This window comes from Anoplopoma fimbria, chromosome 12 (assembly GCF_027596085.1).
Source record: "Anoplopoma fimbria isolate UVic2021 breed Golden Eagle Sablefish chromosome 12, Afim_UVic_2022, whole genome shotgun sequence".
Taxonomy (NCBI): Eukaryota; Metazoa; Chordata; class Actinopteri; order Perciformes; family Anoplopomatidae; genus Anoplopoma; species Anoplopoma fimbria.
Window position 1 is genome coordinate 17,981,414 of NC_072460.1, and position 17,659 is coordinate 17,999,072.

The 17,659-nt window shown below is 41.4% G+C and overlaps 1 protein-coding gene across 1 annotated transcript in view; it reads left to right on the top strand.

Annotated features, from left to right (window-relative positions):
• The window catches only part of plekhg5b (pleckstrin homology domain containing, family G (with RhoGef domain) member 5b), a 64,108-nt gene that overhangs the window by 28,276 nt on the left and 18,173 nt on the right, over positions 1–17,659 (top strand). Inside the window, 7 exon segments of the mRNA XM_054609256.1 lie at positions 10,119–10,233; positions 10,236–10,259; positions 11,147–11,246; positions 11,439–11,499; positions 11,795–11,886; positions 11,979–12,115; positions 14,419–14,585. Coding sequence (XP_054465231.1) covers positions 10,119–10,233; positions 10,236–10,259; positions 11,147–11,246; positions 11,439–11,499; positions 11,795–11,886; positions 11,979–12,115; positions 14,419–14,585 — 696 coding nt within the window.

Sequence of the window (17,659 nt, forward strand, 5' to 3'; positions counted from 1 at the left end):
TTACACTTGTATGCGTTTAATAACAGTGAAAATGCCTTGTTTTTTGTCTTGTTTTTTTTAAGCAAACAGTCCAAAACCCAAAGATATTTGGGTTACTTGTAAGACAAAGAAAAGCAGCAAATTCTACCATTTTGTGAAAATGTCAAACTCATTCTTTAGATCGACTTCTTCTGTAATGTGTTGGCTGTGAAGGTAGCGCACATTCGTATTCTGTGCAGACTAGCGCTTTTAATCTGTTTTTCCTCCTTTGTCTGCATATTTTACATCTGCTTCTTATATCAACAGACCAGTCGTACCCCCTGGCACCCACCAGAGTTCTCCCCTTTCCATAGACTTTATATAAAAATTGGAAGTGGTTTACAAAAATCAATTCTAAATGAACTTGGAATACCCAGTTCCCTCCTCTCTTCCTCCTTTTTTGATCTTGTTCACCGCCCTCATGTCTATCTCTCTCTCTTCAGCCCTGAAGCTATGGATAGGAAGGCTGGTTGCGTCACAGTCCAGCCAAGATTGCCTCAGACAGCAGTCAGTATACTTGACTTTGTTAGAGCAGAAAAAGACCAGCTGCTGGTGAGTGGGGCTTTTTTTTTTATGTAATCGTATTGATCACCCTGATCTGAATAGTGTTGGCTGTGTTTAGTTATTCAGCGTTACAGGGATTTAATGTTGTTTCTTTCCGTAAGCGGTAACTCAAGTGGTTTTTCTTTTTTTCTTTCTCAGTGACGACACTGTGACAGTGGCATGTGTCATTTGGGTGTCATATAAATATTTGACTCTGCTGCGGGGGTTGAGGTCAGATGTATTTAAGATGACGTAGATCTAAAAACAATCAAAGAAAAAATCAGTTTGATTTAAAATTCTTATAAATAACACGTATAAAGAAATTGATAAATGTTTTCCTGTTGCCAGTAATGGTTGCACTTTCAATATATGCTTGAATTCAGTTGAACAAAAAAAAAAAACCACCCATATCCACTTAGTCCAATAGGAAAATGAGCTTTGGAAGATGAGGAGGTAATATTGTTCATGGGTAAACACTGGCTGCATGTTGGAACATACATTTTACTGGAATGCATAGTCTACTTCACAAGTTACAGAATCTCCTGCGAACATGTTTGTTCCTGAGTTTGTTGTTTGTTTTTAATGTCAGTGTGTCAATACTGTCCCCATTTCTTCTGAATTTCTATGATGTGAAATCTGGGAAAAAACTTGCCACATCATTCTTCATGTGTCACTCTGCAGACAAGGATTACATTATGAAATGTCTTTAGTCTACCTAGTGGCCGATAACTGTCAAAGTGAATTAGTCACACAAACAGATCGAAAGTAGAGTACGAATATGATATGTTTTTTAGGGTTAATACCAGTTTGTCACAGTTTCATCACAACCTGGATTTGCTGTTACTAATAGTAACATTTGACACGCAAAGTTCATTAATTAGATCTGAGAAAGGCAAAAGTCTAAATTGTTCATCCCGTTCACAGTTTAAAGACCAACTACATGATTATACTTTCAGTGTTTTTTTGACGCACGCAGTCTTTTTGTGACGGTTTATTACAACCATTACGGTTGCACTCTTTTTCAGTTTTATCCTACAATAAAGTGATTTAGGTCATTTACTGACTTAACTGTTGTTGATTTGATAATAATCCCCTTCCCTGAACAGTGATTGTCCAGTCATGGCTTAGCAACTGTAACAACAAGATGCTGATATTTTTTTTGCCTGGGACGTGTAGCTTTAGACACACAGCATGAATGTTTCAAAGAGTTTCAGCCAACTCACTCGGTTATCATTAATGAACTGAAATCTTCTGTGCCGTCATTTCAGCTGACAGAATTGACTGTTGCCAACTAGAAATAAGGAGCCTGCTTTTGTTTACTTTTTGTGGGAAATCAAAGTCCCATTGTTTCAAATATTGCTACTCATTGTGACTGGTATATCTGTCATTGTTATCGTTGTAAACTACACAAATGCCATGCCGGAGATAACAACAGCTATTAGCGAACTGTCAACTGTCTGCTTGTCTTTTTCTCGGCTGTGTTGCATTGTGGCTCTATTTCCAGGTTTGAGCAAAGTTAGAGTTGTCATGTAAATTGTTAAAGGTACAAATAATCCTTTAAAGCTAGAGTTACATGTTGTTGAATGTACAGTATTAATTATGGGAAACATTATATACACCTGCTGACGACGTGTTTGTGTAACACACACACTCGCACACATTTGGCTCCCTCCTGAGAGGATGAAACACAACAAGTGCCTCCGTTTGAGTAAATCCATATGTGTGCGAAGGCGTCAGGACTGTGCAGTACCAGAATGAGAACAGGCATACAGCGAAGCAGGCAGTGTTGTTGCATAACGGCCGCTGTTAAAAAAGGCCCTGGCTCTCCTCCTCCGCCTCCTCGCCCGGCCAGAGCACACAGACGGCGTCAGCAGAAGAAAGCGAGCAAAGCGGCGGCTCTCTCCCATGCCACTCCTCAACAGATGCATCACTTATTTATTGAAAAATAAATCAGACTCGGGGCAAGGCCTGCCCAGGCTCCCCCTTTGATCTCCCGTAGCCTTACTGGCCGCTGTTTTCAATCCCGCCCACTGGGCCACGGTTAATGGCAACTCTGTATAATGTTTAGGAAAGCATGCCCCTCTCCAGCACACATAGGGAGGCCCTATGGGGGTCGTGTGCTCTGCTACAAAGAGCACAATGAAAATTGGTTGTTAGGAAAAAGGTAGCAAAAACGTTACATGAAGCAGAGTTTGACCTGGCTCGGTCTCTGTCAGCTAAGCTTGAAGCAAAGCATGCTCACTCTGCAGGCATTTATAATTTGTCTTTCACAATCGATCATGCTTAATGTAGATGCAGATATTGGATTGTTTGGTGCAGTTAAGAACAAATAAATGTTGTGACATCACAGTTGTATGCAGGAAGGTTGAGTGGCTGATAGGTGTGTTAAGAATATTTCAATATAATACTAATTATAATCTGGGAAAGCGGTTTTCTTTTACTATTCTTAAATGTTAGTATTATCATTTTCTGAACTTATTTGACTCTTCCAGCTGTTTAATAACCTTAAACAGCTTCCTCTTGCAACCAAGATCAACATTAACAATATTATTCAGCAACAATTCAAACAGTTTTTAGCTAATAAAATCTCCAAACATTTATAGGTTCTAGCTTTTACAATGGTAGGATCTATATTTTTTCATGGTTCATATTTTACATATATATATATTACAAGATAAAACCCTTTGTTTTTGTTTTTTATTTATGGATGAATTATTGATTTACTAATTGAAAAAAAACAACTTCTAAAAAATGTATCTTTGATGACAGAAAACATCAGTTACAGCCTTATACGGATGGTGCTTATACACTTCCTTCATATAAATATTTTGAAAACACCCAGTTGTCATCGTCAGAATACTATTATATTATGGATTATGAGGGATCTGTTTAAAATGTTCTGAATGTTTTTGTCAGTATTTATCAACCTTACTCAGCATAATATCAATGTTAAAGTTTGGGCTTCAAAATATATATTTTTTTAGTGTTTGATCTAAAAAATAATTTTCAGTAAAGGTGGCAAAATGAGCTTGGGAATAATTTAGCTTTATTTGCAGTAGACATGGCTTTGTACGTGTTTGTGTAGTCTCTGTACTGTATCGATGTATGCATGGGTCAAAGGTCAGCATTAGTGCATTTGTGTGTGAGAATGAGACAGTGGTTGTTTTTCTTTCAGTCGTAGACTATGAACAACTGATGACGTGTACTTGTGTCTGAATTTTGTGTCTTTGATAAGTTTGAATGGTATGAGTTCGTCTGACCAAAGTCTGTCTGGATGTTTGACTGACTTCACTGCATTCAGACTATTTGAACAAGACTGTGCATGACTCTGCCTCGTCTGGTGCTAACCAATTATTTGCGGGCATAGGTGTGTTTTGTGAGATGAGTTTTTAGTGTGTTTTTCTTTTAAGAAAAAAATGTAAAAGACCAGCATGGATTTTGAAGGATAAAATGGAACGGGAGGTTGACTTGAAGCTACCCATAGCCGATTCCTCCAGCCCCTCATGACTGATGAGGAGCGGCGTTAATGCTAACATAACCTACGGCTGAGGAGAATTTCAACCAGTTGCCAAATCAGTGATAACTTTCGTGTCAGGACAGGACCTTTAAAGCAAACCTTTCTGTGGGAGTGGAGTGATGATGGTACGCATTAAAGTTGGCCCGTGTAATTAAACACAGTGTACCTGGATGTCACCCTCAGTCTCAACAAAGACTGAAGTGCAGTGAGACCTCTCAGTGTAGGATGGAAGGTTGGCTCAAACAATATGGTTTAAGTTCAACTTAACCAAACAGAGTTCTCCATTGTGCCCAATATGAAGCATTAATCACACTGTTGTGCTTTGTGTTGATTCGGGTTTGCTTTGATTACATGTTTTCTATAGTGTGTGTGTGTGTGTGTGTGTGTGTGTACGGAGGATGATGATGGCCACAGGGGTGTTGACACCACTATGACAAACGGTTTGTGTGTGTGTTTGTTTTATAGAGCAATACATGTGAGGAAACTCCTGATTTCACAATATGTCAATATAAAATTAGATTTATTTTTAATCTTTTGCTGTATGTATTTTCTATTAGTTGCAGTACATTTTACATGTTGTTAATGAACTCCTATTCCAGAACCCAATGAGTGACTACATCTGTCTTTTTTGTAAATGAAAAAAAAAAAGAAGCTGTGCAGCATTTTAATATTGATTTAGAATTTAAATGTTGACTTTATGAATAAAACTTTGAAGCTACAAAGTATTGGGCACAGCTCTACTTCCACTAAAGCATAAATCTCACTTGTTGTGGCCTTTTCTAAGGGAACCATCCATGGCTCTCTCCAACACATTGGAATATAGTCCCAAATGGGACTACTTTAGGTTGGTGGTTCCTCTTCCCCTGGTCAATTTCAGGGGAATCATATCATCTCTGGTATTTGGAACAACAAGTAATGTGTAAAATTCTGTTGGATACAGCTGTTATTTCAAAATGTCCCAATACATTTAATTAGTATTCAATATTTTGTGCTGTATATCTCGTTTTCAAAGGCTGCACGGCGGTGTAGTGGTTAGCGCAAGAGGGGCCCGGGTTCAATTCCCGGGCTGGACAACCTTCTGTGTGGAGTTTGCATGTTCTCCCCGTGTCAGAGTGGGTTCTCTCCGGGTTCTCCGGCTTCCTCCCACAGTCCAAAGACATGCAGCTTAGGTTAATTGATGACTCTGAAATTGCCCGTAGGTGTGAATGTGAGTGTGAATGGTTGTCTGTCTATATATGTCAGCCCTGTGATAGGCTGGCGACCTGTCCAGGGTGTACCCTGCCTTCGCCCATTGACAGCTGGGATCGGCTCCAGCACCCCGCGACCCTTAACTGGATAAGCGGTTACGGAAGATGGATGGATGGATGGATCTCGTTTTCAGGGTTGTTGCTAAAATCACTAAATCCCGTAGTGTTTATAGCTTCTCAGCCAACAAACGGTGATACATATCTATCTGAATCTTTGAGTTTAAGTTACCTGCAGATTTTAATAAACAAACCTAGGGATTCATATTTGCTAAAATGCTGTTGAACTCCAACTCGAACTTTACACAACAAAACAAGGAAAGCCTATTATCTCTCTGAATATACTCCACGACACTTAGCTGTGAGATAAACTATAGCCTACGGCTCACATATCCTCTTTTCTACCTCTTCAAACATGCACGCATTCACACTGTGATGCATGTTATTACATAAGTGCTAGGTGTGCTCTGGCAGCACAAGCTGTTCTGGAGGAGGGCTGAGTGCGGTTGGAGGGGGATACACAGAGAGGTTGCAAACAGACAGGAGGTCCGATCAGTGCTGTTTCATGGAGATCGAGGACACATTACTGAGCAGATTCCCTCCCTGCTCCCTGTTGTGAAAGAGTCTTCTATCACATTGAGTCAGATCTGCAATCTGGGTTTGAATTTTCTCTCCAGTCACATAATTCCAATGCGTCATATCATTCCGTACACCCAGACTGATTACCCACAGATTTTTCCAGCTTCCAGCGAGGATTCGGCAAGCCGTCTAAACATATTAAAAATTGCTCTCGGGAGGCAAAATTGTGACGGTGGTGAGGCTGTCGCAGCTAAATTGAAATGCCAGGCAGTTGCTCTAAACCCACAAGTTCCGTAATTATAAATCATGTTTAAGACATTTGATTCTGAAGTTAATAGAACTGTTTCCCAGTTTAATGTTTTTAGCATCAGCTGTGTGAAGTCAGTCAGTGTTAAAGTAAGTTTATTTTTTATTTTTTTTAAAGTGTGTTGCCTTCATATGTTGCGTGCCAGTGCTGGAAGGATTACGTGTTAAGGTAATAATCCTGATTCACCTCAGAAAACTCCAGTCATCTTCTTCCAAAGAAGAACAGCTTTATTACAGCTGAGCGACTGCTGTGCGGTTCGTGGATGACGCAGCCTTAGAGCGGGCATGCCTGTGTTTGTAAGTCCACGTATGAGTGTTTGGGTGTGTTGGAGTGTTGGTGTGTCTGCAGGATGTGTGGAAACAAGGGGGCATAAGCAGGTGCCACGTGGCGTAGGATGTGCTAAGCCAAAACGAAGGCCTGCCGAGTGGATGGTGTGTGTGTTCTCAGCTGTTGAGGAGGGGGATGCAGGTGGGGCTGTGTGTGTGTGAGAGTGTGTGTGTGTGTGTGTGTGTGTGTGTGTGTGCATGCGGTGTACAGTCACTCATGCCCCCCCTGAACCTCCCCTCTAATCCAGGCCAGATCTGAGAGCAGTCATGTGGGTCAGACGACACACGCGACACACACTCACATGACACATTTCTCTCACACACATTCACATACACTCACGGTTGGAGGCACGAGTGGCCTCTTGTCAGCTGTCCTGCACGGCCACATTCTCTTACAGTCAGCTTAACTCACACACTCCTCCTCCTCTTTGATGTGTTTTGGGAAAAACTGAATTCAGATCCAGAAACGGACGGATAATGAAAGTCAGGTCAATCTCGTACCCAACTATCAATCATCCCTCTTATTGTTAGGAATGCTGGGTATTGCAAAAATCCCTATTGCACATATCCTGAGCTGAAACACAGTTATTTTTGGGTTTATATCTTCAAGTATCTGTCATGAATGTAAGATTACAAGCTTTCCGTTGGAGTTTTATTTGGGTTTCTTTGAACCTTCTCTTAAACCTGTGATGCACTTATTTGTCTTGGCTAAAGCGTCAAATATTTTCAGCAGCTTTAGTTGCTGCAGGAATGTGAACAGTCCAAACTTGATAGTGAGGACGGCCTACCTATCTGGGCTATTGTCTAAATATGGCAACTGATTTGCTCGTATTTCTCTGGCCCGGCCGTCTGTCTCTACACCTCATGGAGAAAATACCACCTCTGTGCGATGGGACATTTGACTCTGCTGCACGAAAATGTGCGTGCATGCGTTGACGTTGACTTCAGAGAGGCATAAGCAAGCGATGTTGTAACAGATTTCTGTGACTTGTTTGCCTCTTTGGCTGCGATCACGCAGCCAAAGAGGCAAGAGGTGAGTCCTGGTTAGTGACTCAGTCAGAGGTGGAACGTCAGCAACTGCATCGATTGAGAAATTACCTGAATTTCACACCGTTGCCATTCTGCTCTTTTGCCATAGTCACTACACAGTGAGCACAAGACTGAACAGGACCTCACTTTGTTTACAAAAAGTACAACACACCACTTGTTCCAGACTGAAATATCTCAACAAATATTAGATGGATTGCCTTGAAATATTTGTACGCCGCTGTGCCAAAGTACAGACTGTCTACAGTCAACAGATGAGGGTGAATATGAGTGAAGCTGCTGGCCTGATAGCATACCTGGTCATGTACTGAGAACGTAACTAATCTGAAGGTCATCACCACCAGCCACCATCGTCCCTGGACCTCAAAAGTCTGCAGTGTCCACTTTGAATGACTAACGCCTTGTGGCACATTCTGATGAAGTGCTTTGAGAAACTGGTTCTCCAGCAAATCAAAAAAACAACATCCAGGCCAGTCTGGACCTTCACCCACTAGGGGTGCAACGGATAAAATAACTTGTGGTTATCACGGTTTAAGTCACAGATCGGATCAGATCAGCAAAAAAACAAGAAACTTTTCAAAATGCCATGATCACGTTTTTTTTGCAGCCGATACCAATTTCTATTGGCTGATTCTTATAGATCATCTTTGCTGTTTTTTTTTGTTTTTTTATAGCAGCTTGTATTTCAGGCCCAACTGTTCTGAAGTCAGTGTAAGCCATTAAAAGTTCTAAATGGGATCCTTTTACTCTGGTAAAGTAATATTTTGTGTTTATTTGTATAAAAACACAGGATGATAAGGAACTAAAGATTGTATTTTTATTGATAGAAAAAATCTTATCGTTAAGAAATTATCCTTAAATGCAGTTGTGCTTACTGGAGGAGAGCTCTTTGCATATGCCACAGTCTCAATTCTCTGAGCCTCTCTTTCTATTTTAAACCTCTTTCTGGTTGGGGGCTCTGCCTGGGTAGAGTGACCCTGGGTGCATGACAGGAAGGGTGGAGTCTGTGCTGCTGGTGGCACAGGAAGAAAATGAAGGGAGAGAGGGGAAAAAGAGGAGAAGACCCTGGCTGGCGGAGCTCATAGCGGGACTGTTTAATCTCTGCAGGACCGTCAGATGGCTTTGACAGAGCACAGGCACCAATTAGGATGCAAGATTAGGGGGCTTTGTACTTCTGAAAACATTCTGGATGGACCTTTTTTCCTTCCTTCCTGCCTTGGGTTTATATCTTCCCTGTGACTCCTCACCCTCCCATAACCTTATCCCTCCCTCCCTCCCTCCTTCCCTCCCTCCCTTCTGTCCTCCTCCAACCCTGAGACCTGCTCCTCAAAATCTGCGATTATACCTGGCTAGACATTGAGAGGAGTGGATTAATAAAGCAGCTCGTGGCTTGACGGAGGCAGGCTGCAGTGTGATTTAGCAGGCCAGCGAGGTGGCTACTTGGATGTTTATTTGGGTCCTGGGTGCCTTCTGGCATGAATATGGAGGTGAATTGCAGGAGTGGGGGAGACTTCTGCTCCAATCTGCAGAACATGACGGTAGAGTACCAGGAGTGGAGACAGAGAGTCATTTGTATTACATTTTGGCTGACTTGCTTGTACCTACATTCTGTTATGTATTGCTAGGGCGTGTGGCAGTGAATATGCAACAATAGACTTACCTCAGACGGGCTTTTATAACTGTTTTGTCAGCGCATGGCGACTACCTCTTGCATATTTATAGTTGTTGTGTTGACATGAAAGCCAGACTCCCTTGCTTGCGCTCAAACCCCTGTTGTGCACATATTTACACACACACACACACACACACACACACACACACACACACACACACACACACACACACACACACACACACACACACACACACACACACACACACACACACACACACACACACGCATGGACACACTGCTTCTCTTGAATACATGGAAACAATGACAGGAAGTACATTAGCTGGACCTCCATTGTATCTCCCCATACATCCCTGCTTCCTGAGCAGCCGAGTGATAGCAAAGGGGGACACAGGGCGGAGTGATGAGATGTAGAAAAGCCCCATGGTGCTCTCGAGGTGAGGGAGAAGAGGGGGGTCGGATCTGTCTGGGCCGAGACAGAGAGATCCTTAATCCTGCAGCCTTCTGCTGCCAGCGTCTCGGGTCTGAAGCTTTGGGAGTTCTGGAAGTCTCCCAGGTTTTAATGTTTCACCCCTCGGTATACGATTTTGGATTATGTAAGGGTAAGCAGGTCCCAGATCGGCACACAAGGTGAAGGACTAACTTTAAGTCAATTAGTTGTCATTCCACATAGGGGGACAGATGGTTGGAAGCTGGGAGTCACCAAACCTCAGGAATGCCCATGGCAGCCTCCGTGCTCATTTAATTGTGGCAGAAACAATAGTCAAGCAGGGAGCTATTTATTCTTAATGTGTGTGACTGTTTTAGCATTTTCACTTTTGACCAAGCAGGGACTTTTTGTACTTGGCAGTAATGTGATCTGACTTTCTCTTGTCCTCTTTTCCCCCTCTGTTTCTGCTTTTAGGTTTGCCACCACCCAGACTGCCAAGACCTGAATAACAAAGGCCCCCTTCACCTGTGTGAGTCATGTGACACACGCAGCCATTCAGAGAACACAGACAACATGCACTTTGACCGGCACCCCGATTTGACTTACAACCTCAAGGTAGACCTTCATTGTTTCTTTATTTGTTAATCCCCCTCTTACAGTGATGTTGTACCCATTGCCTCATCAAAATGACAAACACATTTTGTTTTTTATGTAAATATTGCAAAACCTGTATTACATTTATTTTCCTTTCCCACATATTCCTCTGGTGTTTAAACTTTTATGATTAGTGTAATCGTCAATGTTTGTCTGAAAACAAGAATAGTTACATTTCTATGGTAACTGTTATTAAAGGGTTGGTTCATCCTAATACTAAACTTATTTTGTCACTTACCTTTAGCCCTAACTTAGCCTGATAATCAAACTGAGCTACCATTTCATTTCTCTTCATTCATTAAACCCAACATTGTGTTCACGTTTGCCAGTTTTGTGTATCAGCAGCGGGTCACGTATCCAAAGCCGTTGACTTCATTTTCAGTCCACATTGAGGCTGAGGTAGCAATTACTATCCGGTGTAAACATTTCAAACCAGTTCGATATGAAGCCAAATGACAGAAATTGTCTTTATGAAAACTTTCCAGATCAGGTGGTTTCAAAGTCTGACACTGTGGGCCCCTGGCTACAAATTTAGCCAAGTATTTAAGCCTATATTTTTTTATTAACACTTTGATTTTGAAGAGAAAACTTGAGGATTAGATAGGGATGTAATCACCACAAACAAATCCCAATCCCCTCCATTAACACAAACGTATCAAAATCTTGACAAATTAAAGAAAAACTATCTACTTGGCTAGAAACCACCAGAGGCAGGAGAGAAAACCTGCTTCTGTTTAATTTGGATGAACCGGCCCATTAAATCTTGTTATTAAAGGTTGGCGTAGTTGTGATCCAACAGAAGAAATGACTGCCGTGTGTTTTTTTTCTTTTCTTTTTTAACCTTTTAGCTTCCATCCTGGCTCGAAACGTGTCAACACGCTCCTGTCCGCCGCGCACCAGCCCCCCCTCCGACCTGGAGGAAGAGGATGAGGGGAGCAATGACCGCGGGTCAGTCACCTTTGCGTTATCTCCGTGCTAGTGTTCAGTAGAACTCGTTGTCATTTCTCAGTGGAGGATAAATTACAGCCATGCAATGTGTGTCTCCTCACAGTTAGACATCTCCCTTTTAAGTCTTGATGGTCACTTTAAGCATTTTTCTCATATGTTGGGTATTATAATGTGTGTATTACTGTTTTGCAGGGAGCGTAAAACAGGGGGGATGAAGTTGGTGAAAAAGAAGACACGGAGACGACACACTGACGTAAGTAAACAAACAGACACATGGGCTGCAGGGTGCAACATAAAAAAAAGTCCCCCCATGAAACCACTGCTGAGAGTTATTTGTTGGAGCATGGCTTTGAGTAAATGGTGTAGCAGCCACCATTATTCTCTGAAATGCTGATAACATATTGGTAGCTCCCAGGCTGCTCTGTGTAGTGAGAAGGAGCCCCCCTGTGGATCTCCTGAGAGCACATGTACAGCACCAGCCCGGGGGCGGACCAGCAGAGCTGCAGCCCCACCTGTGTAAACTAACAGTGTGTCTGTTCCCCCTGCAGGACCCCAGTAAGGAGTGCTTCAGCCTTAAGTTTGATCTCAATGTGGACATAAACACAGAGATCGTACCTGCAATGAAAAAGAAAACCCTGAGGTAAGAGGGGAAGAGGAGCAGAAACATGAAATGTATTGAAAGGGTTTGATATGATCCATAACTAACAGCCTCCTCTTTCCCTGTGCTGCCAGAGAGGTTCTAGGTCCAGTATTTGAGAGGAACGGCATCGAGCTGTCCCGGGTTGACTTGTTCCTGGATCAGTCCAACACGCCGCTGTCCCTCAACTTTGAGGCCTACCGTTTTGGAGGACACTACCTCAAAGTCAAAGGTAAAAACAAACCACAGCTGGCTGGCCTCCAGGTCGTAGACTTAAGGACTGGGCTGAAATTGTGTGCTGGTAAAATGAAAGAAAACCAGCATTGATGAAAATGGCGTGTTTGTGCTCATCCATTATGTATTGGAAGGCGTTCATGTCGAGAGACACAAAATATGATGGAAAATTCATACAAACAGCTGTTACGCCTGATTTATCACTGCAGACTGATGACTGTGTTATAGATTTAACTTCTGAGAGAAGCAGGTGAACAACTGGTGGTTTTTCAAATATGTGTCAAATAACAGCCAAGCATCAGATCTTATTCAGCTGTGAACTGTGTCTGGGTTCATTTCTAACCTTCGTTTTTTTTTATTATGGAGAGGCAAAATGTTGCATCTTGAGGATAATTTGCGCTAGGAAATATCCCTCCTTTGTGTTTTGTGTTTGATTTTAACATATTTTTTTAAGTGACACATAATAGTTAAAATATAAATGAATTAAGTTAAGTGAGGCTGAAAATTTTTCTTAAAGGTATAATATGCCCTCAAAGAAACAATAAACACTTTTCTTTGGTTCCTTTTTTCTTTTGCTCTTTTTTTTTTATTTTTTATGAATGTTGTTGAATGTTCACCCACTCTCATCTAATTTTTTTATTTACTTTTTATGATGAACGATGCTGCTGTTAGCAGATGAGTCATGCATTTTCTAACTTATTTCTAATTCTATCATAGTTATCATTCAGTTGTTGAACATTTGTAAAAGCACTTTGGGCGAACAATCTAACCATTAACTGGTCAAATAAATTGGAATGGCAACAGAACGTGTTGATGATTCACTTTGTTCGTAGAAGGTAGGTAGCCTTTCAGTCATGCACTTTGGTGTATTTTAGATGTCACAACATTCTAATCTGCGTTCCTTTAACAATGACTGAGCAGGACAGATGGCGGACATGGTTTCCTCTCACACCCGTGTTTCTGACATGGAGGGAAAAGGAGTGGACTGTATCCTTAGAAGTTATCAGTACTACAAGGGGGGAAAAGTCACTGCCCTTCTTGTATGATGGAGATTCCCATGAATCTAACATCTAACATTGTTGACATTTTAGCAGCATGATGACTCTGCCAGCTTTATTTCCCATGATGCCTCAGTGGAAACTGGGAATGGTGCCTCTGTTCTGCGATCACTGCACAGTTACACCGGCTGCAGTTTCTGGATCAAAGGCCCATTTAAGCCGTCCATAAAAGAGCTCCTATGCCATGACTAATTGCTATTCTTTTGAAATTGTCACCCTCCCAACGAACGCCTCTTGACCGCAATCTGGAGTTACATGTAGCCTGAAACACAGAGGTTAAGGGCAAACAGTTCACAGCTGTTTTACGCTCGTGTTTGGAGGGTTAAGAGGTTTTCATAAAATCAATGACTGAGAATGTAGATTGTTCTGCACCTTGAATCACATCTCTGTTTTTTCACTTAGATTTAACAAATATTAAGCTGGCTATAATCATTATTTTAATATTAAACAATGAGCACATAACTATTAGTAATTAAAAGATGTTGCTCGTTTTGATGCCACAGGTAATTATCACCTGACTCTGCAGTTTCCCTCAGCTACAGGATTAGATTGATCGCTTTTCAGCTCTTTATCATTCGTTTTTTAGTTTTCCAGCCTACAACTTTAATGTTTTTGTTGACTCAAAGTGCTCTCATTGCGTTTTTTTCTAAGATAAGACTCTTAACAATGAAACCATTTCCACAACTAAGAGCATACAGAAAAAATAGGCGACTATCATATGAACACAGTGGAGCATGAAGCTGCTAAAGATATTTCCCTAAGGAGATGGTAGAGACCAAAAACAGAGCAGGAAGATAATATTGGACTTTGATTTCATTAGGTGGCCAGAAACATAGCTCAGAATGAATAATAATGTCGCTCTATATTTGCAGGGTGTAAAAATATTCAACAGTTTGATAACAAGTTTTCGATATCTATATGTTAATTTTGTGCCAACAACATGTTTCTGCTGCCCTCAAGTGGCCAAAAAACACATTATAACACAGGTTTGATGAAAGTCGACATTGTCCTGTTTTGGTATTATCCCCTCTACGCTGTAGATACTTTAGGTGTGGTGCTCAGTTGAAAATTACTTAAAATAAAGAAAAGAAAAATCTTTAGTATTTTCTGGACATTTTGAGCATCGTGATAAATCATACAGATCATAAATAATTATCAATCTGAGGGCTTTGCAAGTTTTACAGGTTTCCCTTTCCTAGACTGCTCATCTTACTTTTTATTTTATTTAATTTTTTTTATCTAGCACGGCTTGGTGATGAGCTGAAGGTGGAGCAGGGTGTGAAGGACTTGCGGTCGCTCAGTCTGCCCAACATGAAGCCCTCTGGAGGTCAGAGCCCCTACATCCTCACGCCGGGCAGCGAGAAGGTGGAGCATGGATCTCTGGGACGCAAAGAAACTGTGGATCTCTTGGTGAGTTGCATCTGGCCGAACAGTATAATAGTACATGTTTGAAGTGTCTCTCAGGCTCATCAAACCCAAAATACATCAGCACTTTAAACCACAGACAAACATGCACACACCCAGTGACTCGCACTGTTTTGCCACACCCGTCACTATTTTCCTTCATTTCACATCATCTCTCCTCTGCCGTCCCATGATGCTTTGGGCCGGTATCTCATGGTAATCCCACCATGACCTCATCGTATTGTATTACCTTTATCTGCCCAGCAGAACCCTGGGAATGTATTTTTGGAGTTCCGCTTCAGTCTTCTGCCAGCTGTGTGTGTCTTTGTGTGCACACTCGTGTATGTGCATGCCTGCCTGCTCATTACTGCTGACTGAACCCTTGAGTTAGGGCTGGGAAATATATCGATATTATATCCATCTGAGACTAGATATTGCCTTTGATTTGTTCTATCTGTTCTATCATTTGTCTTTACCCACTTAGTCAGTATATTCTCATTACTGATGATTATTTATCAAAAATCTCATTGTGTAAATATTATTTTTTGAAAGCACCAATGGTCATCTCTACATCATTACGTTGCAATATAGATTTTGAAGTATTTGGTCAAAAATATTTGCTTTGCCCTACCTTGAGTCTCATATGAGGATAAGTTGGCTCAGGAACACTATGTGCCACTTCAGCACTTCCTGCAGCTACAGGAAGCGGTTGATTTGTTACTGATGAGGGACGCTCAGAGGCTGGCCGAGGCCTGCAGGATCCTGATCCGCTAGGCTGCCAAATGTCATCAGGTTCATGCTGTGGCATATAATGACCCTGTGACATGGGCCCGTTGCTGTCTGCTCTTAAAGATCAATTTTGAGCCCTTGATTTCAGACAAAAGTAAGCTTCTTTTTTCTATCTGGTGCCTGGCGATTTTGACAAGATTACAGACTGAAATAATGACTTTGTATTTATAATGTGTCTTTTAAAACTTGCTTTACTGAATGCCTCACTGATCACTGTTGGTAATTTGTTCTACATTGGGATGGCTCTCTGCATTACAGGTCTGCAAACAGTATCTGCTGGGTTTTTGTTTAACTAGATAACACCTTGAGTAGGTAACCTGCCTGGTACTTAGACTACGTTGGTCTCTCACATTATTTATTTCACAAGCAGAAATAAGCTAACATTAGTTCCAAAAAAAATGCTGCTTCAGCTGACTTTTTAAATGTTTCAGGCCGACAGAGTTCTGCGTTCGCTCAGGTTGAGGCTTTTAGTTGTGCTTTATTACGTGCTTGAAACAAGTCATAGGTTGTTAAACACCCTTAAGGCAGGTCTAGACCCACTCACAGGTGAGTTTGATAGTGTGTATGTGCACACACTTTAAACTGACTTGATGTCATCATTGCTTTGGGCAGGGAAACAGGTAGAGGCTCGGTTAAAGCATTTTTCCTGCCATCTGTGGCGGCAAGTCACTACCGTGAGTTTTGTAAGTGGAGACATAAACACTGGCGGTTGCTGAGGAAAGCAGAGTCTTAGTCATACAGTATCTGTCCTTATGTTGCTAAGGTGAATTATTGCACTTTATTTTGTTTATGCAAATCACACACATGAGACCGTAGTTCCATTCAAGAAAGTATGCCAAAGAATGTCAATGTACCCGCACTGCAGGTAATGACTTGTCATTTTTATAGAGTGAATTTGGAGAGAGTGATGTCATCGATGAGTGCAGTCCTCAGGGGGGCAGTGATGTGCTCTAATGAAAGTCTGTTGTATATCTGGCAAAATACATCAAGTTTCTGACTGTTGGTGATGTCTGTACTGTTTCACTCTGCAGTATAGCTATAAGCAGGTCCAAAAGGCATTTCTGTAGAGCTAAAACAATCAGCTGATTCACTAGTTGGCAGAAAATTGACTTTCAACCATCTTGATATATTAATCATCTAAGTCCTGTCCTGTTTAAAAACATTATTGTGCTTATTGTGGTTTCACTTAGATGCTGTCTACATCCTGCCGCAAAGTGAAGGTACGAGTTTGATGCTAGAAGGCTTTTTTTCCACATTCAAAATGTCTTTATGCTTACTTCTTTATGAGTTTAACAAAAGGACGTATGAGCTTGATTTTGAAGCTCATACGTCACACCTAGTTTGAAAGCCAATCATGGTCCAAAAACGCTTACAGATGTGTGATGTGGAAACTTGAAGGGCACACACATTGATGATGAACGTTTAAGTGAAGGAGGAGACACGCTGAATCAGACAGTGAAAGCGAGGTTTATAGGGAACCAGTTTAAACCCAGGTGGTGTTATTATTTTATAGCCATTACTTTGTCCAATCAACATTCACATAAGTTAAAGTTAAATACTTTTCTAGTTCCACTTATTGCCACAAAACATTTTTGGGGAGGATCTTTAAGCAACATTTTACAGCCTCTAGCTTCTGTTATGATAAAAGGAAACAATATATATTAATATATTAACAGATAAATTAGTGAACTACAAATATTTTGGGAGATTTGACTGGTTGTCGGGCAAAACAAGTCAACTTGGGCTCTTGGAAATTGTGGAAGGCATTTTTCAATATTTTCTAGTATTTATAGACCAGATAATTGATTGGCTAATATAAAAAATATTCAGAAAATGAAAGTAATAGTGAGTTGCAGCACTACATTTCTCATTTCTCTGTCTTCGTGAAACTATTTGGTATGAATGACTCATAAATTATCAGAATCTTGGACCCTCATAAGAGTCTCCTGCCGTAGAGCCCGAGCTCACTGAAGGCTATTGGATACTTTTGTCTTTAACAGGCTCAACAGCAGAAACCCTGTGATCCATGTTGGGTGCCAGCCCATATTTTATGAAAGCTATTTGGAGGACAAAAGCTCTACTTGGACATGTGGGCACTGACTGCGGTCTTTGAGTTTCCATGGCAGCAGCTTTGGCACCCGCCATAAAAAGCAGGCGTGCCTGCTTTTTATGGAATCAAGGCCCTTTGCTCAAAGAAGTTCAGATATTTGCCTAGTGACCGGATTCATGGCATGGCATGGCAGCGGCTTGTGCCAGGCTTCAGAGGAAACGCAGCCAAGTCCTGTCCTTTT